This window comes from Mus pahari, chromosome 6, assembly GCF_900095145.1.
Source record: "Mus pahari chromosome 6, PAHARI_EIJ_v1.1, whole genome shotgun sequence".
In the NCBI taxonomy this organism is placed as follows: Eukaryota; Metazoa; Chordata; class Mammalia; order Rodentia; family Muridae; genus Mus; species Mus pahari.
This window is the reverse complement of record NC_034595.1, coordinates 53,809,558-53,834,555: the sequence shown is the minus strand read 5'-3', so window position 1 is coordinate 53,834,555 and position 24,998 is coordinate 53,809,558. Positions and strand designations below refer to the sequence as shown.

General features: G+C 42.8%; 1 protein-coding gene across 14 annotated transcripts in view; it reads right to left on the bottom strand.

Annotated features, from left to right (window-relative positions):
- Sgip1 (SH3 domain GRB2 like endophilin interacting protein 1) overlaps positions 1-24,998 on the bottom strand; it is a 213,435-nt gene that overhangs the window by 43,944 nt on the left and 144,493 nt on the right. For 7 of the 14 annotated variants that reach the window (XM_021199555.2, XM_021199558.2, XM_029540377.1 and 4 more), the window contains 8 exons: positions 23,141-23,165; positions 22,188-22,239; positions 20,447-20,532; positions 16,781-16,873; positions 13,142-13,216; positions 10,462-10,959; positions 4,233-4,357; positions 2,851-2,977 (listed from right to left, as the gene is read on the bottom strand). In XM_021199555.2, coding sequence (XP_021055214.1) covers positions 2,851-2,977; positions 4,233-4,357; positions 10,462-10,959; positions 13,142-13,216; positions 16,781-16,873; positions 20,447-20,532; positions 22,188-22,239; positions 23,141-23,165 — 1,081 coding nt within the window. The remainder of the gene's footprint in view (positions 1-2,850; positions 2,978-4,232; positions 4,358-10,461; positions 10,960-13,141; positions 13,217-16,780; positions 16,874-20,446; positions 20,533-22,187; positions 22,240-23,140; positions 23,166-24,998) is intronic. The other 7 variants (XM_021199559.2, XM_021199561.2, XM_029540380.1 and 4 more) reach the window with 2 other exon arrangements.

Here is a 24,998-nt window from a genome sequence, read left to right as displayed (position 1 = left end):
GTCTTTTGTCATTTGGCAGTGGCATTCTAGGAAATAGTTTACAAACATATAAACAGATAAAGAAAACTTCTCGCACTCACTGAATTGAAATAAGAAGCAAGTAATAAGGTGGATATTTGCAGGGAGAGATAGGCTCTGACATCTCCTGCTAGCTCTCATCTGATTCTTACAACTCCACTTTCTGTTTTCCATTTATAGCCTTAGGTTTATTCCTCCCCTATATCAGACAGTGCTGGTCCTATGGGCATTTTCTAGCACAAGAGTCATCTAGATATCCCCTCTATTTGGAAGTGCATCTTTCCACAACCTCAGCTGTCTACAGTTGGAGCAGATTACAGTTAGTACGTAAGAAAAGTTCTACCCTGGCACATTTGAGATGTAAAATTTTTATGTGAAAAAAATAATGGTATTTTAAATTTGATAAATTCTTAAATTAAAAATTATAGTCTATAAAAACTCTTCATTATTTTGGGGTAATAATACACAGAAACATCTATCTTCTCATGCTTTATTGGGCTCATATCCTATGATCATAGCTCTTGTAGAAATATTCACACTTAAAAGTTATTTATGGATATTTTCTTATGAATTATTGTGTGGGGGAGAGTTTAGAGTTGCTGTTATTTTATTTTTGGAGTTAGAGTCTCACTCTGTAGTTCAGGAACCTGTGATTCACTCTGCCTCAGTTTCCTGAGGTACACTACCAAATGTGGCACAGACTTGCTCTAAAAATGTTAGTTCACTTCTGATTTTGAGACGGGTTCATCAGTACCCATGTAATTGCTGTAACACAAAGGGCACAGGAAACAGCAGGCAAGTGTTGTGGAGGTGGGAGGGGACTGCTCATCCACCAATTTAGGGAACTTGCTGTGAATTTTCAATCTCCCCCCAATCTACTGCTTATGGTGAGTTGTCATTTTAAGCAAAATACAGCCTTTGGGGAAAACCAGAAACAACAGCACACAAGCTGGCTGGTCACGCTGTCACTTCTGAGAAAAATGACGGTCATGTGACCCAAAGCAGAAAGGAATTAAAGACCAGGTCCAGGAGGACTTTAGTGGGCAGATGAAACCAAATCAAAACGACAGAACCTAGGATGCTAATGAGGGTACACCTCAGCAGGAGACATTTTGACAAGCTTCCTACTTGTCTCCAGTTTTCAAGCCCTCTGTGGTTCTTCATGAAAGAAAATACACTTGGTGCGAGTAGGACCAATGTTCCTGGCTGTAACTGGAGATCTCTGCAGCAGCCAGTATAGAAAAACGCTGCCCAAAAGCATGAACATCATTCTGATTCTGTGTGCTCAGTTTTCTCCATGAATTATAGCGAGCGGAAAGAACACACTGAGGCCCATCTGAGGCAGAGTGTGGTTATGTTCTGAGTGACAACTCACTTTAATTCCTTCTTTTCCCAACAAATGAAGTCAAATGGAGTGTATGGAATGAATGAACTTGAGGAAGCCTAACATTAGGACAGTATCTGGGCAAATGGCTGCTGAAATCAAGAATAAGATGGGGGTGGGTGGGTGGAAGGAGGTTAGTAATTACAAAATTTAATAAAAACAAAGATTCAGAGAAATGAGCTAATACTATTAATATACATTGAAAATCAGGAACTCTCAGATTGTCCTAATGAATACAGAAAAGGAGCAGATATAACTATATAAGAAATCCTAAAAAAAAAAAAAAAGTCTGTCTTTTAAGAAGTTACGTGAGCTGGGATACATATGACTGTCTTGAAAAACTAAAAGGAAAAAAAAATCACATGAAATTGGGAAAGTGGTTATATTTTCAATTTATTAATTTAACCCAAACTTGAAGGTTTGTGTGTGTGTGTAGGGGGGAGGGGATGGAGGGTGGGGTGAGGATGGTCTGGCTTAAAGTATAGAATATATAATAGAGCTGAAATTCCCTTTGTGGTTCTCAGAGGCACACTCTCATTTGTTTTTCTCTAGAAGAGCTTCTGGCTTTATCTAGCTCCTTCTCAAATGAGTGATTCTGTGATGTGCTCTTCCAGAAGTAGCAGCAGGAATTCACTGAGCTGAGTGAACGATTCCCCCAAGCAGTGCAGAATGGGCCAGCTGGTTTACAGCATGGAAGAACTGGAGAGCAGGTCGGAGAGTCGGAGAGTCAGGGGAGGGATTAAGGTCACACAGGGAATCGGCCAGGGAAAACTCCAGGACAGACAGCATGCAGTAAAGAAGAGAGGCAGCGTGGGGAGGGGTGGTGGTGGAAGGTGGTGATGGTGGGGAGCCACCCTGAGTCACCCTTCTCCACCCCCATCACTTTCATCACACCCAGAGGTACAGGGGTATTTGCTGGAAATGATAGTTCCCCCGCCCCGGGGGAAACTGACCACATATTACTGAAAAGCAATGTGAAAAAAGTTCTCAAGTATCCCAATGCCAATGTCTACCTCAGATCACCAAAAAATGATGAAGAATCGAAAGTTTCAAGAAAGCGAACTTTCCAAGACTTTTTAAAAAAGAAAAAAATATATTACTTCTGATCTAAGCATTTTCTCTCCAAGGAGAATACTTCTTGTTTCGAGAAATATCCAAATATTAGCACCTTCCTTGATGAGTTCTTCTGTGAGTCGATCTGCATGGGATAACATAAGAAAACTCCTACAAAATACATGTGCTCTCCCATTCTGTAGATTGCTAATTTGTATGGCTAGAGCTCTAGCTTCCTTAGCCGAGAAGGTGCTTGTGAGAAAGGAACCAGGGATGGTAGCAAACACACAGCAAAACAATTAAGACTGGAAACAGGGCCTTGGGGAGCTCAGATCACAAAGGACAGCCAGTCAACAACCACAAACACACGAAAAGAGAGAGAGAGATCTTTTTACCAACTGTGGGAGTGGTGGCTGCGCTCAGTGAGTTAGTTGACGATATTGAAGAAGTGCTTTCAGCCCGGGCTAAGGGTGCTATCGGAGGAGGGCTGGAGGAGTGTATGGGTGGGCTAAAAGGTCTGGACTGTAGGGAGAAGAGAAGAGAAGAAAGTTAGACACAGACAGCCGAAATACTTTGGTTCAGTAGTTTAAAATGTTTATTGCATTTTATTTATTTTGTGTTCCTGTGTGTTCATGTTTGTGTTCATACATGCTATGGAGTACACATGAGGGTCAAATGACAACCCTTTCCCATGTGGGCCACAAAGATTGAAATCAGGTCTTGGCAGCCAGTGTCAACATCACTGAGTCATCTTGCTAAGCCTGGTTTCTGTATCTTTATTGGGTCTCAGCCCCGGAGATAAAAACCCAGGTTCTTGAAAGCCATGGTACCATTTTCATTGGATGGGTTTGTGTTTATACACAGCCAGTGTGTTGGATCTAGGGGAAAGATCCACAAGCCCCAGCCGGGCTCACACGCAGTGTCTACAGGTGCTCCAGGACCTAAATGAATGCCCTCTTACATAGAGAGGTTTGGAGGTGGCATCTGAAGGTTAGGAAGCCATTCATTCCGTGACGGTTGTACAGGGGTCAATGAGATTTACTTCTGCCACAAGCTTCTTAACTGAACCACTGAAAAGACCGTTCACACACCTCGATCTTAGGATAAAATTTAAGGAAGCAATCATAGCACACCTACAGGGCACCACTCTACATTTGCGTTGCAGAATCTCTGCTGCTGATTTATCTGGATTCTGGGGTCAGAAGCCAGAATTGCTTTTTAGCATTTATTTATTTATTTATTTATTTATTTATTTATTTATTTATTTAATATATATGAGTGCTGGGTCCTCTCACACCTCAGAAGAGGGAATCAGATTCCATTACAGATAATTGTGAGCCATCATGTGGGTGCTGGAAATTGAGCTCAGGACCTCTAGAAGGGCTCTTAACTGATGAGCCATCTCTCCAGCCCAGGAACCATTTTTTTTTTCTTCTCACAGTTTTCTAGTAACTAAGACAATTATTGTGAAAAGAATTCCCTCCCTCTCTCTCTGAAGATTCACATGACTGACCACCACTATCCATGTTTGTCTCCAGCTGCTGCCTCAGAGCTGACGGCCCAAGCACCCGATTCCTACCATTTTAGATCCTGGCTTGCAAGCTGGGAGGAATCTGGGAGGGGCAGAAAAGGCATCCTCACCCAGCAGCTACTTTTCAGCTGGTCCCTGTGATGGTCATTTGTATAAGTGCTGTACTGCTTAGACCTGATGTTGGGATGATGTGTCAAGGTACTTGGGGATCTCATTCTGAGCCAGCTAGGGCAGGGAGGAACATACCACATCTCCAACTCCAGGCTTTCCTGGAGGTAGCTTTGGCCGGGATGGAGGCCGGGGAGGAGGTGGAGGCGGAGTGGTGCTGCAAGGAACTAAGGGGGTGGCTGGCCGAGCAGGAGAAGATGCACCTGGAAAACAGACGGGTGTTAGAAGCAGCAGGAAACACAGGCAGCCAGAAGGCGGCAGTGCACAGGGCAATGTCTGGCATGGATGCAATTTTTTTTTCCTTTTTTATTTGCAGTTACTATGCTAAACCTTTTGCACAACACATTTCTTTTTCTTTCAATAAAGAAAAAAGTTCCTCAGTTGAACTATGGTTGATGGCAGAAGCTGAAGCTTGGTACTGTGTTGTCATGTGACACCCAGCGAAAGGCAAATCCTTGGAAGGTGACCTCAGAAGGTGACCTCGGGGGACTCTTGGCTGACCAGGAGGGGTGCTTCATTTTGATCATGTACACAAGGGACTTATGATATTGTGTTTGATTTACAGTCAGAATTTGTGTCCAAGTTGAAAATGGAAGTTTCAACTCGAAGGAAGCTGAATGCTTTTCCCCCCCCACACTAGATTTTTCTTTTTTAAACACAGGTAGAGAATTATGCTGTTGATTCTACATCAACCCCAAGTGCTAACTTCATCACTATCTCATATGTGTGTCATGAATAAAGGACACAAGTCCTTTGTGTGTTGAATCTTTATATCGGAAACACAGCAAGCGCTTTGAACGGACTGTCCCCGGGGGGCCTGTTAAAGTAGGGGTTGTTGTTGATTGTTTCTTTGGTGTTTTTTGAAAAGTCTCTTGGATTTACTTTTCTGGCTGTCCATGACAAGCATATGAAACACGGGTGACACACAGAGGCTGGCATGCACACCAAGCATGGCGCTCAGGGACCTGTCTATCTCGAGTCATGAATGCATGGAGAACTACCTGGCCCCAAACCTCAGGAGGTGAAACTGATGTTCAGACAGTTCTTGTTCAGAACTGTTGCTTGGTTAGAAACAGCAGGTTGTAAAATCATGCCAAGGAAATTCCAGGAAATCTTGCTTTACAAAAATACTCCTCTGCCTCTACATCCCGCCCCCCCTCACCAGCTGCCTCCACACTCCCACCTCCACATTCCCTCCACCAGCTGCCTCCACTTCTCCCCTGCTTCCACAGTCTCCATTTCCCCAGCTGCCTCCACACTCCACCACTTCCATAACCCCTATCTTACCGGTTGTCTCCACATCCACCCATCCCCATTGCCATATCCTCCACCCTTCTCCATCCACTTCCTTTACACAACACAACATAAAACCAGTATCACTGGAGTCCTAAACCAGCACCTCAGTCCAGATTCTGAGATTCTCAAAGAACTTTGAATCTGAGAAGCCAAATCCACCTCAGAATCATTTTTCATCTCAAGGGAGCCTCTGGGGGGAAAGTCTTGCTTCTCTTGTTTAGAGTGGAATCTTGAGCCTTGTCTCTGCATTGTTTCTACCTCCTAAGTGTGGAGACACTGTTCCTGCTCCTCTTCCACCGCCAACTGCATACATTAATTCTACTCTTACTCTTGCCTCAGTTGGCCAGGATCTGTGCTAGGGCTTTACATATGTGGCATTATCCTCATGCTTGGCTTTGACAGTAGAATGTCTTTGCATCTCAGTGAAGACCGAAGTTCTTTTAGCGTCATGTCCATGATCATAAAGCACAAATGGTGTGTTTAACTCCAAAGGATATACGTCTCCTGAAGCCTCAGATAGACTATGGACTGCCATGATTTGCATACAGTCCGCCTCCCTCCTGCACCTTGACATCTTGCACACGTCTTTCTTAATCTAAATGTTCTTAGTACTTGGTAAATAGTCTTTTTAAAAATGAAGGCCCACTTACAAAAGTTTCTCTTGAGTACTAAGTAGATGTTATGCCTAACACATTTTTAGAAGACAGAAGCGATAGTGTAGAGATAGACATATGTTCTTAAACAGCAGAGCTTTGTAGGAAGTTTTCATAGAACTTTTTTGGGGGATAGGGGTGTTTCATCCAGTCTTAGGACTATCTTTTGCAATAGGAGTGTTCCGAAATGTTTGTTCATGTGTCTATAGTCTGAATGGAGATCAGGCAAACACAAGCTTCAGAGGAGAAATTTAAGACCCCCTTTTAGCAATGCTTGGGCTGAGGACTGTCACCAGGGCCATAGGACTGTCACCAGGACCACAGGACTGTCACCGGGGCCACAGGACTGTCACCGGAGCCACAGGACTGTCACCAGGGCCACAGGACTGTCACCAGGACCACAGGACTGTCACCAGGGCCACAGGACTGTCACCAGGGCCATAGGTTGGGTGAAAAGGCCTAGTTCTGGCCTTGATGCCTTTTTTCTGAGCTATGAGTGGGATCTTTACCTCTCTGAGACTCAGCTTTTGTGTCTCAAAAATTTATAAATGTTCTACCTTGCAAGGTACTTATAGCAACTCAAACTGAAAGAGCTTCTGAGTTTGCTAAACTCTAAGATGCTGTCTAACACAAGGCAAGTGATGCTGCACAGGAAGCTAAAGACTGCCTTTTGATGCAGGCTTTGCCAAAAGTAAAAGAAAAATGTTATTTGAAAAGTTGTTTTCCTTTTATAGACTCCTTACTTAAGTCACATTATTCTTATTGAAGCAGTAGGATTAATCTATGTAGGTAGACAGTACAGGAATGTATAGGAGCTAAAGGACACATTGGCTAATCCCTGCTGGCCAGAACCACAAGATCTAGCAGGGGATGTGCAGGGCCTAACGAGTATCTAACAACTGAACCAGCGCTCCGAATCCTTCTGTGACATTGCTCACAGACTTCAGGTGTTATGGCTGCAGGACTATAGCTGTGTATCTTCATCTTCTCTGATCTTCAGTCATCCTTTCATTTTACCCTTTATTAGGGTTTACTCTAAAGAAGGATAATGTGACATACACTGGGATAGCCATCCTTTAAGACTTAAGTTGTGCTACCAATATTGGCAACCCTCACATGCTTCTGGCCCACTTGCTGCTCTCAACCCCAGTTCTACCAGTTTCTGAAGACCACAGGTGTATGCGTTGTGTCTCTTCCTCTGTGTTTGTTTGGAGGGGGTTGGGGCAGAGGAGGCAGCTGACAGCAACTGGTAGAGGCAGAGGTCATGGACTCCGACCGATCTTCAGCAGATCCAAGTTCTGCTACTCAGGAGGTTCGTGAGTAGGACTGAGTTAACTCCTTTGAGTGTTGGGTTTTGGTCTGCCAGATGAAACTAATTACTATTTCCCTAAGATCAGCAATTAATTTGATCAATTTAACCTCCTCTGACTACTTTTATGTCAACTTGACACAAAATATTGTCATCTGAGAGGGGGGAACATCAACAGAGAAAATGCCTCCATAAGATTGGGCTGCAGCCAGGCCTACATGGGAGCGCTCTGCCCATTTTGGGAGTACCACCCTGGGCCAGCAGTTCTCCGGGATTCTATACAAGAGCAAGATGAGCAAGCCATGAGTACTAAGCCAGTAAGCAGCATCCCTCCATGCCTGCCAGATCAGCTCTTGTCTCCAGGTTCCCATCCTGTTTGAGTTCTTGCCTTGGTTTATCTCAGGACATGGAAGACAAATGAACTCCTGCCTCATCAAGCTGCTTTCATCATGGTGTTCCATCACAGCAACAGTAACTCAAAGAAACAACTCTAGGTGCTCAAAGTCATTGTGTGTGTGTGTGTGTGTGTGTGTGTGTGTGTGTGTGTGTGTGTGTGTGTGATTTTGAGTAACACAGTTTGGCAGTGTGTTAGTTTCCTGACACTCTGAACCTAACTCTTGCCTTTCCCTGGCTTCCACTCTTGCCAGCAGAATGTTTCCAGAATACCACATAGATGACAAGAATAAGCATTTCAATGAAACTCTGCTCTATGTGAGGCTTAGGGACTTCTTGCTTGAAAGAAGTTAAGTCTATTGGAGCAAATTATTGGGCGCCAAATGTTTCATGCTGTCATGCGGCGGGTAGGGTCTACACTTGATCAGCAGCAGACCTCTGTGATGAGTGTTTACTGGGTGTGGCTAAGCACACCTTGAGATGTCTAGGAAAAGGTGGTCATACCAGGCTAAGTGTCACGAAGAGTAGAATTCAAACATCTTACTGTTGAGAACCTAAATTTTCATTTTGGGCTGTTTGTCTACATTCCACCAATAAAAGACGAAGTCATGAATTAACTGGGACTTAATTAAGGAGATAGTGGTTTACAGTTTTATTTATTCATGGGTTTTACTAGCCGAGTTCAGATTTCCAGTTATAAATTCAGTCCCTTAATGCAAGTGAATGTAGCTTTCTCTAGCTCACTTAGCGAGAATTAATAGTCTCTGCTGGTTACACTTTAAAAATAAGTTCAAATAAGGGCATGGAAACTAATCCCTGAAGTAGGAACCACACTGTCCAAGATCCCAGAACAGAAAGAAAAGCTCTTCTCTTCACCAGATCAGTGGCCAATTAGCTTAAATATGCCAGGCGACAGTTAAGGGAGAGCACAGGTGCACAGCAAACTCCCCTGATTAAAGGCATTTGCTTCGAGGAGTGCATGATGGCCCGCCACTGGCTGATGATGGCTTTCTCCAAATATCCTTTCATAACCCTAAGGACCTAGGTCACAAACAAGGGCAACTCAGGAACTGATGGAGGCACAGCCCTCTTTGAAACGGACTTCTTCAGGATTGCTGCTCAAGAGGCTGTTTCCTCCCTTTACAGCTAAGCATGTAGCTTTGTATCCTAGACAAGACCTTACAAGGGAATGTCTGCATGGAGAGGCTGCTCTAGGCTTCTCTGCCGGAGAGAGAAGCATAGAGTGGGCTCTTCTGAGAACGTTTGGGAGCTCATAGCACTGTGTCCGTAGTAAAGTGCATTCAGTCTGCCTTGTGACTGGACTTTTGGGAAGTACCTGAAGAACACAGTGGTTAGGAACAGCTCAGTGCTGGATTTAGATAACCCAAATGTCTAAATGCCAAATCTGATACTGCTAACTGTGTAAACAGTTTTGGTGTATGTAAAATGGGGGATATTTTACATACAGGTGGTCACTGTGAGGTTGAAGTGAGGTGTTTAGGACTGGAGATTGCAGCTGTTATTATTATTGGATAATAAAAGCTCTTAAGGTTCTTCTGGCAAAGATGCTGGCTGGTTCTGTTTGCTGCTCTGTAAGTATTGAGCACTTTCCTTTCTTAGGGGAGCACATGGTTAATCCAGCCCACTCTGATGTCCTTAGAACCTGTCACTTTACAAAACACAGGTGTATCTGTAGACACAGAGCAAGCCCCGGAGGACACCCTGAAAAGATGCAGCAGTGGGATTAAGATAGAGGTCAATGCCCTTTGTCTTGTTCTAGAGTGAAGTCCCTCACACTTGGTGGCCCCTTTCCAGGCTAATATCAAAGTGGCATTCACGACCTCCTGGGATGTGCTGAGACTGAGCCCTCATACAGAGGAAAGGGGAACCGAGGCTCTCATCGAGTGACTGGGCAGTGGGGTAACTGGTATGGAAAAATCCTGGTATTTTCTTGGTGTACACAGCAAGTGTTCCTACTGTGTTACAATCAGGAAACACAAAATACAGTTTCAAATAAGAATGAGAAAGAGAGAAAAAACGAAAGAAATTCAAAGGGTGAGTTCACATCCTAAGTCCCACTGTCTATCACTACCCCCAGAGCTGGCATGGTGGCTTGATGAATGTCAGACTCTGATGGCTGACGTCATGCCTGGTCATGAGGCTTAGTATAAGGGAGGCATGATAACTCATCCAATGGTGGTTCTCAAGTATCTCCTCCCCACACTTTGACTTATAAACTGTAGGGCCCCCAGGAGGCATCTGACCAAAAGGAAAAAAAAAAAATCAGACATTTAACCTGTAATCTGCTTGCTGTGACATCTATCCTTCTAGAACTTTCTGGAATTCTAAACAATGATATCACAGCTTTCTTTATACGAAAACAAACAACCCCCCTCCATACCTCCTAACTGTAGGGTAAGAGTCAGGGCACTCCCAGGACTGGGAGTGCAGGACAGGACACATTCACAGGCTTGGACTCAACTGGAGCATTCAATGGACTAGAACATGCCACAGGGCCACACGACACCAGACCAAAGGAGGAATGGCAGAAGCCCTACAGCCAGTTGCCAGGCAGGAGGGGGGGGTGTTGCTCTCACATCGCAGCAGCCACGGCCATTCCCCAGCACACGAAGCACACTCAAACAGTAAGACATACCACTGGTGGTCCCCGTACCACTGCCCGAGCCAGGTCCGGGGGACGAGACCACAGTCCTGTAGGTGGGTGGTGGTGGGGGAGGTGGAGTTGCTCTCTGTCCCAACCCACACTCTTTAGGAGATGAGAGCGTTTCTAAGTAATCATCTTTAATGGAGGTCTGCTCAGCGACTTTCTTCTGGACTTCTTCTAAATTGAGCGGAGATGGTACATGGCGAGGACCAGGAGGCCCTGGGGGACCTGTGGAGCCTGGGGGGCCAGGTGGGCCTGGAGCTGGGGAGTCAGCTGGGATGTCTGATGCAGCTGGTGGGGTCACCACCTGTTCCCTTGGAGTCAACTCTGGAGTAACATGTTCCGGGGATGCATCAGAAAAATGGACCCACTTCTCTTCAGTATTAACAGCAACAGACTTGGGGGACAACACTGGCCCAAAAATGCTGTCCAGGTCACTGATGGATGGTAGTTTCTCAATATTGGCCTCTGTGGCTGCCTGGTCATTTCCTGTGGTTAAAGTAGTTGATTTTAAATTTTATTAACTCTTACTATTATCTGTATAGGGGCTAGAAGGAGGGAGGAGGCAAAACTTACATATAGCACCTTGTAAGGTGCCTCCGATTTTACTCCTTCATGGTGTAAAAATACCTTTATTGACTTAAGCACTGAAAGGCGAGGGGCAAGTGGACGCTCAATTCAATACATGAGCATCCTATTTCTGGGCCACTGTAAGGCCCCTCCTTTGTAAGGTGACTGTGGCTGACCACCTCCCCATTATTTAAAATGCTGAGCATGATATGCCTCTCAAGTGGAGTAGCAGTGATCATTTTGAAAAGATAGTACGAGGGTCACAGAGACCTTCAGGCTCTGAAAGGGCAGCTACCCAAAGGGAGGGCACTTCTGAAAAGCTGGTCTGCTGAATACACATAACGGTGGTCACAAAGATTTGAGCTCTGAAAACCGTCCTCATCTTTACAAAGTGTCTCCAGTCTAGGGTGTTAACAAATGTTTGGTGGAACTAATGATAATCTCCGCTAATTGAAAAGACACAAAGCAAAAACAAAACAGGACATCACATTTAGCTACAGATTTACTTTAAATATACCAGAAACACAAAAAAAGTGTACTTAAGATGATAACCCCACATGAATACACACAAACACACAAACACACACACACACACACACACACACACACCACTTCACACACAACACACACAGGGGGCACAGCAAGGCATTTGCTACTGATTAGAAATGTTATATGTGTACCTGTTTAACAGAGGAGAAAAACACCATTGAAACATTTTTAGATTTTTCTTTTCTCACAAAGCTGAGCTTGTTAACAAACCAGTAGTGACTGAGATGCATAGCTTTCTCAAGTATGAAGAAAATTTCATTTTGCTTAAATATTAGCAGTATATTCTTTTCAATATACATCTATATCTATACATACATATATATATATATATATATATTTTCAATATATATATGGAAAATAAAAATCCTGACTTCTCCAGTGAAGTATAAATATTTGAAATTACAATTTGGAGAATAGTCCTTTTTCTTTCTTTTAAACAATAATGAGGTTATTTAAATTAGAAATTGCTATCTAAATAGGTGGAAGGCACAGCCAGGCCCCATTTTACTTGTAAATGACTCATGGGCTATAAGCACTGGCTTGGTATTTCCATACTTCTGTTTGTATTTCCAAGGCTCCACAGCCACAGATAAATGGGGCAGCATTGTGCATGGCTGGCAATAAGTTATAATTTTGTTGCTGTCACAATTTATGTGGAAACACAGGGTCTCCAAACAGCTGAACTCGCAAATACCTGGTTTATGATGGTTTTGATGACTCTCTACTGGGCTTGAGTCAGTATAAATTTCGTAAATGACTGTGCCTAACTTTCTGTTTCCCTGTTCTGTCTCTATCAAACTCACCAGGCTGCAGAGACAGCCGAGGACTCCAAAGGTGATAAAGAGCCACATTCTAGGGCCCAGGTAAATCAAATCACCATCACCATTTTTGAATTGCTTGTCCAATAAGACCTAGCAGATTATAAATTGCATGAATGCATAGTATTGATTTTTATAGGAAGGAAAAGCGGTGCCTCAGAAGTGTTATGTATAAAATAGTTTACAGCAATTCCTTGCCATACTTTGTAATGATTACTCCAGCTTTTGCAGGGAAATGACTATGTGAATGGCATGTGGGGACAATAACCCCTCCACCAGTATACTGCTCATTCTGGGACCCACTAAGGTTTTTAAACACGAACAATTCATAAATGTTAGTTCTAACAAAAGGCTTAAAGACTTGCAAGATACAAACAGTGCTTCGAGACTTCATTTCCACATCATTCAGATGAGAGTCAACAGTCAGACATGGAGTAAACCAAACAGTTGATTTTTTTTGTTTTTGTTTTATGGCTATTTTACTCTATAACTTGTGTGGCCCCCTCATCACATAAAATTACGTTGAAGGAAAAGTGAGCGTTTGAGTACTCATGAAGACCGAGAGTGTACCTTACAGTAAGTCAGCACAAGAACTTGCAGTGAAATGGAAATTCAACACCGACACTGTGTGTTTTTAGCACAGCCTGCACTTTCCAACATCAAGGGCACGTTGCAGTCCAAGGCCGTGGCTGTGTTTGCCACATCATTTCAGAGCCGTAAAGATTCTAGTTTACCTGTTGCAACTGTTAAGGGGGAGCCTGTTCGAGGCAGGGTGGCTGGTACAGTTTTTGGAGGCAGAGGTGGAGGTGCTATAAAGAGAGAACAACATGTCAGTTATCACATTCTTCCAAAATTATACAACAAAGTAAAAGACACATGATTTGGGCTTTTATCTAGACCCCTAGTCTTGGAAATGGGCTAGTCCTGGTCTAAATGTTTAAAAATGGCTATAGAAAGTGTGCTGGCTAATTTATATCAACTAGATATAATGGAGAAGAGAAGAGAAAACCTCAATTGGAAAAATGGCTCCATAAGATAGGGTTGCAGGCAAGCCTGTAGAGTTTTGTTTTGTTTTTTAAATCAGTAACTGTCCATTGTGGGTAGGGCCACCTCTGAGCTGGTGGTCCTGGGTGTTACAAGAAAGTAGGCTGAGCAAGTCATGGGAAGCAAGCCAGTAAGCGGCACCCCTCTATGGCCTCTGCATCAGCTTCTGCCTCTAGATTTCCACCCTGTTTGAGTTCCTTCCTTGGCTTCTCTCAGTGGAAGGTGAGTCAGGACTTGTAAGCCAAATAAACTCTTTCCTGCCAGGTTGCCTTTGGTCATGGTGCTTCATCGAAGCAGTGATGACCCTGACTAGGACACCCAAGAGACAGACGGTATGCAGACTCCTCCATCCTATGCCCATAGTTCTTCAAAGGGCCCTAAACATCATCATTAACATTTTATTCATTCAACAAACATCAAGCCACAGTTACATTCAATTCCTTTACTGAGAGCCAGGGGCACTGTGCTGAGTAAACATTGGCTCTGCTCACGGGAGGGGGGGGGGGAACTGTGACTGAACACGAATCCTGGTCACACAGAGCTCCAGTGCAGGGGGTGATCAGGGAAACAGTACTGGTCCCAAGGGGGGTCCACAGAGGACTTTCGATCTGGGCTGGATACAGTGTGTCTGACAGACTTGGCAGCACTATGCTTTAACAATCTTGGTATGTCTTAGGAAGTGAGGACCATCTTATGTCATGGGTCAAAGAATAAATAAATATTCCCAACAGCTACTCTTATGAAATAAAGCCCCAGGATTAAAAAAGGAAGAACCTTTTGGCCCCTACCAGAAGATCCATCCTTTTGAATAGCATTTCTCATTTTGTAGATAAAATTTAGGAATAATTCTTCCAACAGGTAAATTTTTTTAAAAATATATGTTATTTTCTCATCTGATGTGTTTGGTAGATTCAAGAGTTCACACAATTGTCATAAACCCACCCTAACTTCACCCAAGTGTGGACTCTTTCATATCCTGAGATCAGAATGATCCAAGTGGGCCCAAAGCTAGGAAGCCCTGATGAGTCCTCTGCACCCTTTGCACACAGGAAGAGTGTCTTCCTGACATTCCTCCCCTCTTCATCCCCAGTGTTATTTTATACATAAATGCCTCATATATGCTTCAATATAGAAAGGCAGGATATAATATATAATTTAATATATTATAATATGTTGTATGATTATAACACCGTACAATATATAATAATATCATATAGCTACATATTATATCCCTCCTTTCTTAAAGCTCATGGATAAGTAATTCTTTAAAGTAATTTTATTTTATGTGTAGGTTTGCTTGCATGTATGTGCAACATTGTGAGTGCCCCTGGCAGTCGGAAGAGAGTGTCCAGTCCTACGGGGTTGGAGTTACAGAGAGCTGTGAGCAGCCACGAGGGTGCTGGGAACCAAATCCAGGTTTTCTACAGGAGCAGCAAGTGCTCTAAAACCACCGAGCCATCTCTCCAGCCAGATAAGAGGTTTTTAATGTTAGCTATGAGCTGTCAAAAAATCCTTCTGCAAGTGAATAGTTTCCTGTGGAAGTCAGGAGCCAATCAGAGATTCTGCTTCTTACTCATCACATCTATAAAAGGTCAAGATGGTAATCACTAGATATCATAACATAAACCAGATAGCCAGCCGGGCGTGGTGGCGCACGCCTTTAATCCCAGCACTCGGGAGGCAGAGGCAGGCGGATTTCTGAGTTCGAGGCCAGCCTGGTCTACAGAGTGAGTTCCAGGACAGCCAGGGCTACACAGAGAAACCCTGTCTCGAAAAAACCAAAAATAAATAAATAAATAAATAAATAAATAAATAAATAAATAAATAAAAAACAAAAAATCAGATAGCCAGATACCATAAGGCCTAACACTGAAGAGGAGCATGCACACTGTAACTACAAAGCAAGCAGAACTTTGAATAGCAGTCTTGGCTGTGCTAAGTGGACATGCAGAATCTACAGTTCTCAACTCTGAAGTTCCAACACATTATCGCCAAATGACTTTTAAAATTTTCTTGCCACTTTTCTAGGAATAATTTCTAGGATAATTCAGATCTGTAAAGGAAGGTATTCCCGCCCACCCCCACCCCCACCCCCCGCTACAGGACCTTTTCATTGGCACTGTATATTGTATTCCAAGTGCATGGATAAGCAGCACTCAGAATCGTGCCTCTACAGTTCAAGCCATCTCTTACTTTTCCCACCTCTTTTTGAGGAAAATAGTTTTTACAAAGGCTGGATTACATGGCCTTATAGTGACAACATTCCCAACAACATTCCCTTTTAGCCTTTAATTCTGAATTCCCTTGGCTAATTCCTATGGTTGATTTTAAACACCAAAAAGGAATCCCTGAAGGTCCTGGGCTGGAGAAAGTACTTGCTGGTGAGTATCAGTGCATAAACAAGGCCCTTAGACCTCCTTTACTCCCCAGATCCCTTTCCCTAAACTCCATTCCTCCCATGACTATTCTAAGGAGTCCCCACTATACACAGCCTGCTGAGTGTTTCTACCGATGGAGACTTCATAAGTCCATGGGCAGCAAGCTTGACCTAGTGAGGAACCCATTCAGCTCAGCTCATCCAGTTCATCACAGGTAAGGGGTTTACAAGGCTTCTTGGGACCCTCTCCAGTCTGATGGACTAGAACCAGCAGCTGTTAGCAAGCCTGTTTGTCTTGCTTTCCAGGAGGTCTTTCCTGTCTATGGGTTCCCTCTGTCCTGTGTGGTCTCAGTTGTTCTCTTGGGACTAGATGAGACCCAGCTGGACTTGTTCAGTGTTCATGTGGTGTGGCTGTCCCAGGCCTTCAGCTTAATTTCTTTTTTTTTCTTTATTTTTTTTATTAATCATTTTATTTGTTTACATTTCAAATTATATCCCCCTTCCCGGTTACCCCTCCACAAATCTCCCATCCCATCCCCCCTCTTCTCCCTCCCCTTTGCTTCTATGAGGGTGCTCCTCTACCCATTCACCCACTCCCTCCTCACCCCTTTAGCATCCCCCTGTGCTAGAGCATCAAGCCTCCCCCCCCCTTCCATTGATGCCAGATAAGGCCATCCTCTGCTACATATGTCCTGGCTTCCTCCATGCATACTCTTTTGTACACAGTCACACAGGAGAGATGGTCAAACAATGGAGCATGTAAGTTGTCATAAGAGGGGCTACCTCAAGTCTAACAGTGCCACTTCATTCTTTATCCCTGCTTAAGGAACCTGATCTGTTGGATAGTAATGCCTCTTTTTAAGTTCAAGTACTATTGACCCAGGCCTTCTAGGAGTGGTCTAAAACTTTTACTATGCAGTCAGAGAGCAAGATGAGTAGATACATAACTTACTTCCAGTGGGAAAAGGTCTTGCTAGCTTTGGTGACTCCATACTTGGGTTCACTGGTTGGCCTGAACCCCATATCTCAGGCTGATCTAAAAGAACTGGAAACATGAAAATAGAATTTCTCAGGGTAAGTTCAAACAAGCGTTTAGAACTTCCATTAAAGTCGAGTTTCAAAACATAATCCCTTTGCCTTCACTCATCCTAGAAGTTTAATTTAGGAGTGTGCCTGTGATCCACACACTCTTTAGGCAGAGAACAGGAACAAGAAGCATGGTGTGTGGGGGAGCAAGGGTTATCTGTGTGTATGTATATGGAGCTAAGTTAAGCGAAAATCCAAATAGAACCTACATCTTCTTCCTGGTTGGTCACCTAAGGACATTCCAGATGCCACTACACATACTGTCCCCATTTCCGTGTACCATTCCAAAATTGTAGAAGTTACTTCAAGAAGTTATTTTGTTGTTAGCTGGTTTATTTAAAGAGTTCTATGAATATACTTCAGTGTTGAAAATATCTGGATTCTGTACAGTGGTTCCTATTTTTAAAGATTGTTCAGTCTCTTAACCCTTTACAGCATCATAAAGAGGAATAATTATTCTAAAGATGCTTGTTGAACATTTTGAGAGAACCAGAATTTTTTTTAAAAATTAAAATTTTATTTTATATGTATGGGTGCTTTACCTTCATGTATGTCTGTGTACCATGTGTGTTGCCTGGTGCTAGAAAAGGCCAGAAGAGGGAATTGGATCCCCTGGAACTGGAGTTACAGATGGTTATGAGCTACCATGTGGGTGCTGGGAATTGAACTCAGGTTGTCTGAAAGAACAGTCAGTGCTCTTAACCACTGAACCATCTCGCCATTCCAGCAATCAGAAAATGAATAGTTCTTTAGATGTGTGAAGCAGATCAAGGCAGCTAGGTATTGATCTAAGAGCTGTGATTTTAAAACAGTTTTCTTTGTGTTGCTGTAGTTCACGTGGAAATCACCAGTCTTTTTCAGTAAGCGCATTGCTATTCATTGTACAGTGGAGGAAACAAGTTGGATGTGGACTTCAGTGTAGTTTCTAGATTACGGTAGAATCTTGGGCAAGGCACTTAACCCCTCTGAGCATTCTTCCCGAAGTGGGAAGGGGTGACAATAATAACCTCAGGAGGATATTATTCAACCTGAAAGGGATGAAGAAGGTGGCAGGGTACAAACACATGCATGCATGAAAACAGTAAAGGAAGCCCTCATCTGAGGCTGTTATTTTGTCTTTCATTCTTACAGCACCACCACGTGGTAAAAGTCAGTGCTGTTTGGGGGAGAAAAAAAAAAAAAAAAAATCCAGTGATTAATGTTCTCAAACACTTGACCATAGAAAGAGCAGAGGAGCCGAGATCTGATGCAGTCACAGCTCTTTGCTTCCTAGGTCTCCTAAGCAACCAACATCACCACCCAGAAAGAGAGCACTGCCAGCCGTTTAGCGATGCTATGAGAGAAATATCTTCATTTCTGCCATTAAATACATATTGGGTTGCCTACTAAATACATATTCTATAGTTAAGTATATAAGTCTTTAAAATTAACCATGGTTTTGAGGGGCTATAAATATGTATTTTGATATATCTCCTTTAGAAAGATCTATATTTGAATTTTATTTCTGCCCAATGCATATAATAACGATAGTAATATCAGTCTGAAGTAGTAAGATTATCTTGTCTGAGATGCTAAGAAAGAGGGGATTAGCCAGGGGAAGGGTTGGTGTGGATGGTGAAAATGCCAGAATTTTGTGGAAGTCCAGTGGCTAAAGCCAGAAGGGCAGTCAAGCAAGACTTCTCAGAGAGTTCAGATATATGTCTGCTCCATCACAAGCTTCCTTGCAGGGAGTGCTGGGAACAATATTGCTTCCATAGGCTCAATGTGGGGGGGGGATAACCTAGATTTTAAAAATCTGTTTCTATTTTCAGCGAAGATATTTTCATATGCTTATGGAATTCCTTAAATGGGCAAATTCAAATGCAACATACCAGCTCTCACCCCCGGTCACCTTAGAATTCTGTACGAAAAATGAGACTGACCATAGATGACTTAGTAGTCCAAACGACGGCCTTCCCCTAAGGCTACAGTTCTAGGTTACAAGCGTAATGCCACCAAGACGGGATTTAGGAATGCATTTTATAAATTTGTCTCACTACATCACTGAAAGCACCCAGGCGTGGCTTGTTGCTACAGAGCCAGTCTTCATAGAAAAAGGAGTTTTAGTTGGCCATGTTACACCAAATTCTCTGCAATGAGCTTTGTGATGTGTTTAGAATTTAGAGTTTGTTCTCGTAACAGATGTCAGTGTCTTTGGCACCTACTGGAGTGATGCGAGCAGGAGCAAGTCCTTGGACTCAGAGATGAAGGTAACCACTGATGGCTAAGGACTAGCCCTAACACCCTATGGCTAGCTACCTCTATAACATTAGCAAGGGATAAATTCTATCTTCATTACTGCACTTTGAAATTGCTTTGTTACTTTAGCTTAGTCCACTTGTCTACCTACCACCCACATAAGTCTTTTGTGACAGAGTCTCCCTATGTAGCTCTGGATGTCCTGGAACTCACTCTGTAGACCAGGCTGGACTAGATCTCATAGAGGTCTGCCTGCCTCTGCCTCCGGAGTGCTGGAATTAAAGGCGTGCTCCACTACATCTGGTAAGTCTTAAGGACATTTGTCTAATGGAGCCTAGAGCATTACTATCTTATCACAAGAAAGATAGTATTTTAAAATTATGTGCATATGTATATAAGTCTATGGGCATGCACAGGTGAATGCAGGGGCCTTTGGAATTGAGAAGAAAGGGCTGAGTCCCCTGAAGCTGGAGTCACAGGCAGTTGTGAGCTGTTCAATATGAGTACTGGGAACTGAATTTGAGTCCTTTGCAGGTGTAGCATATGATCTTAACCATATTTCCATAAATGTGGGGCTATATCTAGCCCTTATTTAGAGGTTTTAAGTCAAATATTTTTAAATGACATTCAGTAATATCAAGGCCATTTATTGGAAATATATACATTGGGCATAAATAAAATTCAAATACAGAATAGATCTTTTAAAGGTGGTAGTTTATATCAATAAAGTATATATTATTTATAGCCCTTCAAAAACTTGGTTTACTTTAAAGATTTAAATACCTGATTATAGAGTATGTATTTAGTAGGCAACCTCAAGCTAATAACAGAAATTAAGATATTTCTCTCATAGCATTGCTGAATGGTTGGCAGTGCTCCCTGGGTCTTGAGCCAGTAGACCTGTGAGCTATCCCATTGACACTGTCCTGAAGAGCAGGAAAACAGCAAATGGCATCAGAGAGGCTTCGCTCCCAATGGTGAGAAGCCCACTGTCCATTTGCGTTCATGCTCATGCCTCTCCAACTGCGTTTACCCCGTAAGGAGTTGTATAGATCTGCATTCACTCTTACCAGCCTATTTTCAGGAGTAAATTTGTTAGCTTTTAGTTATTCTGGGAGTACAATTTCAAATCCTAAAATAGATGCTTTCAACTAAACTGAGAGAGAGCATACTTCCCTTGGAGCCTTTGTTCCACCGTGATGGCCTGATTGTACATTCACAATACACTTCAACTATGTATGTTTACCTTGGAGAAGTAATGGGACAGCAGTGCTGTAGACATGCAGTTCCCTACCTTCCATCTTCTGCTCATCAAAAGCTGATTCTAGTGGTGGACCAAAGAGGGGAGCAAGGGCCAGAGTGTCATCCAGAGGCTTCTTGCTAAATCATGCATTTTTTTAAGGGGAGGGCAGAATATACAGAGAGAAGAGAATATAAATTAAACATCAAAAATTAATGCTTGAAACCATATACAAACATTTACTTTCCTTGTTTAAACAAATGTGCATTTGTGTGCACAGGAATGGACATGTGTGTATGAAGCTTCTGTTGGGCTTAGAAAGTACAGCATGATGTCACGTGCAAAAGGATCATGGTGGGAGATAGCCTGTGCTCCTAATAGAGGCTCATGTGCAGGGTCAACAGAAACATTATGAAGGGTAAGTCTTTACACATGGAAGTAACGTATTACAAATGCCAGTTTACTACAAGGGACCTTTCTGTCACATGAACTTTTTATGGTTTTGAGACAGTTTCTTATAAAACCCAGGCTGTATTAAATTTAACTCACAATGCTTACACCTTTTCTTCCTTTGTGCTAGGGCTACAGGTTTGTGCCAACATGCTTGACCTAAAAATCTATACTTGTCATGGCTAGTTTTTAGGTCACCTTGACATAAGCTTAGGCCACTGAGGAAGAAAGAATCTAAATTGAGAAAAATGTCTCTATAGGATTTTTTGTGGGGTCATTTCTTGATTGATAATTGATAGGAGGGCCCAGTCTATTGTGAGTGATTCCATCCCTGGGCTTGTGATCTTGGGTCCTGGAAGGAAATAGTTAGAGCAAGCCATGAAGGAACAAGCCAGTAAGCAGCATTCCTCCACAGCCTCTTCTTTCAGTTCCTGCCTCCAGGTTCCAGCCTCGACTACTTCTGTTGATGGACTGTTAAACATTTTCCTTCTCAAGTTCTGTTTAGTCATGGTATTTTATCACAGCAATCGCAATCCCAACCAATGTATCACCTTATTTCTTACAGATAATGCAGTTTGATGAAAGTCAGGCAATGGGCTATTTAAGTGGTACCCAGGAAGTTTGCCTTAGAATAAAAAAAAAAAAAGCCTGGGATACTCAGCTTCTAATTTCATCTTGCCCCCTTCCACTTAACAAACCAGTAATGTCCTGAACTGAGTGCAGCTTAGAGAGGGTATTGTGATATCTCATCTTTCCTCTTAACTATGATTCTAGTCTGATTATAGAGCAAGCGTCGCATAATTGCTTCCATACCTTCTCCAGACCTGATTCCCATCAGGGAGACTAATGATTTCTGTGTGAGTGTCATGCAGGTGAAGGTTGAAGAGGAAAAAAGAGGTTGGTAGAAGATGAGACAGCAGAGTCCTAATTTTAAAGAGATGTAGCTAACTATCACTTTGGGAAACATTATCTATATAACACTTCAAAGAATCCACCATGCTATACAATAATTGGTGGGGGAAAAGAAAGAACCACAAAATATGAGGTTCTTTTGGTATGTAACTTGGAATGCATCAGCAATATAATGTATCTCAGATGAACATTCCTGAAATGAAAAGTCCCCCTTATGAAGAACTCATCAGTGAGTAGACCATAATTCTACTATAGACAAATGCAGACACTTACAGTTATATGCATATATGAGAAATGACAGCATATTTGGCCCATGCTAGGAATATATGAACTCACACATGTTAGGCCCTTCATTCACAAAGGCCTGGAGGATATTTGCTGAATATTAAAAGTTCATGGTTAGTAAAACGCAGCCAGTATCTTCCATGCTTACCTTGTAAGTTCTGGAGTTGGGGTGGAACGCCTGGGTCTTGCAACTTCTTCACCTGACACATAGGACAAAGGACCTTTTTAGGCTTATCTTTGGCAGTCTCTTCTGGTGTGTCATATGAGCTATGTTTGGGAACACTCAGAGATTTAAATCTCATCAATAACATGGCAAGAGCAAAACAAACCCCTCTCTCCTGGCAATGTGGCAGCCATATATCTGCCATGTGGAGTAGGATTTCTCTGTCATTTGTAAAACCTCATTAACCAAAGAACAACCATAAACAAGCCAACAGCTGAAGACTGTATGCTATAGAGCTCAGAGGAACAGCCTGCCATTCTCCAAAGCCTGCTGCCTGGATGGGTTCTGGTTCTCAGTTACCATGAAGGAATAATTTATCCAGGCTACATGCCCATAGTACACAGATTCAGTCCTCACCCTGCTCTTTTCATGGCAAGAAACTGTTGCACCTTTAAGAATGAATTTAGATTTTCCTAGGATACATTGCATGTGGCAGGAGGAGATAGCAGATCCTATAGATGATAAACTGTATCATATCTCACTTTGGTGGGCTGGACATTTTATAGCTAATAAGGTTAAGAATGGATAAGTTGTATCTGCCTTTACTTCCCTCTACAGTCCCATTCTCCCCGTCCCTAGTAAGAGCATCTGATCAAACACATTTGATTAAATCAATTTCTAGGCTTAATGATACAGTCAGAGCTGGCAAATAGAAGGGAGGAAGCGCCAGTGTTTTTCCAAAAACATATTCGTTTTGACAATTTGAGCATTATTCAGAACCAGATACTCTACATCAAAAAAGAAATCTTCACTATGTTTTTTAAGTCTTAAAAATCAATTCCCCAAACTGCAATTTGAATGCAAATATACTCCAAGATCCAAGGAACTATTCCTTCTGCCAAGCCATACTCTATTTCTGGGAGCTAAGATATACTTACTGGATAAGTTCCTTTTAATTGCACCCTAGAATTAGAAATAAACACTATAAGGCTTAAGACCACAGATATGTTACGTACAATATGTATTATTTCTGTCATTTCAATTAAACTGAACTCTGAGATACCCGAGATTGGGAAAAGGAAATTTGTCTCAAAACCACATTGAACTTGGGACCTATACCACACACACACACACACACACACACACACACACACACACACACACACACCAGCTTCTCATGCGTCTCTGTTGTGTCTGAGAAGAGGGAGAGTGATCTATAAGTCACCAGAATGAGCAAGCCCCTTACCTGGGTGGATTTAGTAAGGACACAAACTAGTCTCTTACATGAAGGATCCCTTTGAACTCTAGCAATAAGAATCCAAATTTATTAAATGTTCAGTATTTGAGAATTCTAGAGTGTGTGAGTACTGTCTGCTCCTGGTCAGATGGGATCCTGAAGCGGTCAGTAGAAACAGCCATCAGAACTGATGAATGGTGACTATTCAAGTTTACTCATGTCTCACGGACAGGAGACATTTACTCAGAGAGCCCAGATGCTCCACCCTCTCTATTCATCATTTTCTTTGACTTCCTGTCATTGCTTGCCACCAGTCAGCCAACCAGGAACTCTCTCTTCCTGGAAGGCGCGACAGAATGTAAACAGCTCTGGCAGGGAGAGATTCCTTGCAGAACAACTCTAGAGCTACCAAGTTTGGGCATAAATGTATCCAGATAACAGGGAAAGTGACTCATGGAAAGGTTCTGACTAAAAGTCCGAAACTGTGAAAAGTTCTTTATAGGCCTTTCTAGAGAGGTAGGACACCGAGAAGGTAGCACCATGAGGCAGGGCATGGCTCGCCTTCTGAGAAATTTGGGGATGAGGGAATACAAGGAAAAGGTCCAAGAGGCACGCGCCCATTCCCACCTTTCTCACTGTGGGGGAGGGAGCTGCTGGGCTTTGTTCTCTCGGGTTATAATCTCAACAGTGTAGGACACACTTTTAGCACTCTACAGAAGACCCACGGGCTGAATTTCATCTCTCCTAGAGCTAGCCAATCAGATGTTTTTCCTGTCCCAACTCGAATCCATTTATGACAGAACAGTTTGAGTCACAGCAGACCCATTAAATGATTCTTGGTGGGTGGCTTAATCTCACAGACTGCATTTCCTAGTTTATTTTGCCTGAAAAAGGGGCAATCAATATGTTTGGTCTTAACTGCATGCTACATAGAGAGTGATCCCATGATTAGTAATGAAATGAAGAGGCTGATTTCAACCTGCTTTGCTCATTATGGGAGTCTGAATTCAGGAGACATACAGACAGATGACTGAAGAATGAATTGTTCAAGCAGACTTGAAATGTTTTTCTGCATTGTGGACCCTCGGATGGGAGAAATGCCTTAAGGTCTAAAAGAAGAGACACAGTGGTTCAAGTACTGAACCCTGACGTTAATGAGGCGAAGAAAGGAGTGGGGTTTCATTTGTACTGTGAGAACTGTGATCTACACTGATAGAGCCTGAATCGGAGCCCTTCAGGTCTAGCGACACCGCTCACTTTATGAAAACTGCGATACCCAAGGAAGCAAAAAGGGCACCTCTTCTGTATTCACCAAGTACCATGTATACGCATCCCTTCCATAGACACGAATCATTGAAAGTCAGCAAGGGAGCTCCTGTAACAGTATCACACCTCACCAATGGGCGAGTTAAGTGGAAGTCAGACACGCAAGAAATATACAGAAAGGCTTGGTTATTGTGAAATGAGAAGGAATAAAGCAATTACAAAGGAATGGGTTCTAAATGGCCTGCAGCAACAAACCAGCCCAGTAGGAAGGAATCTCGCTGTCAGCCGGCTGT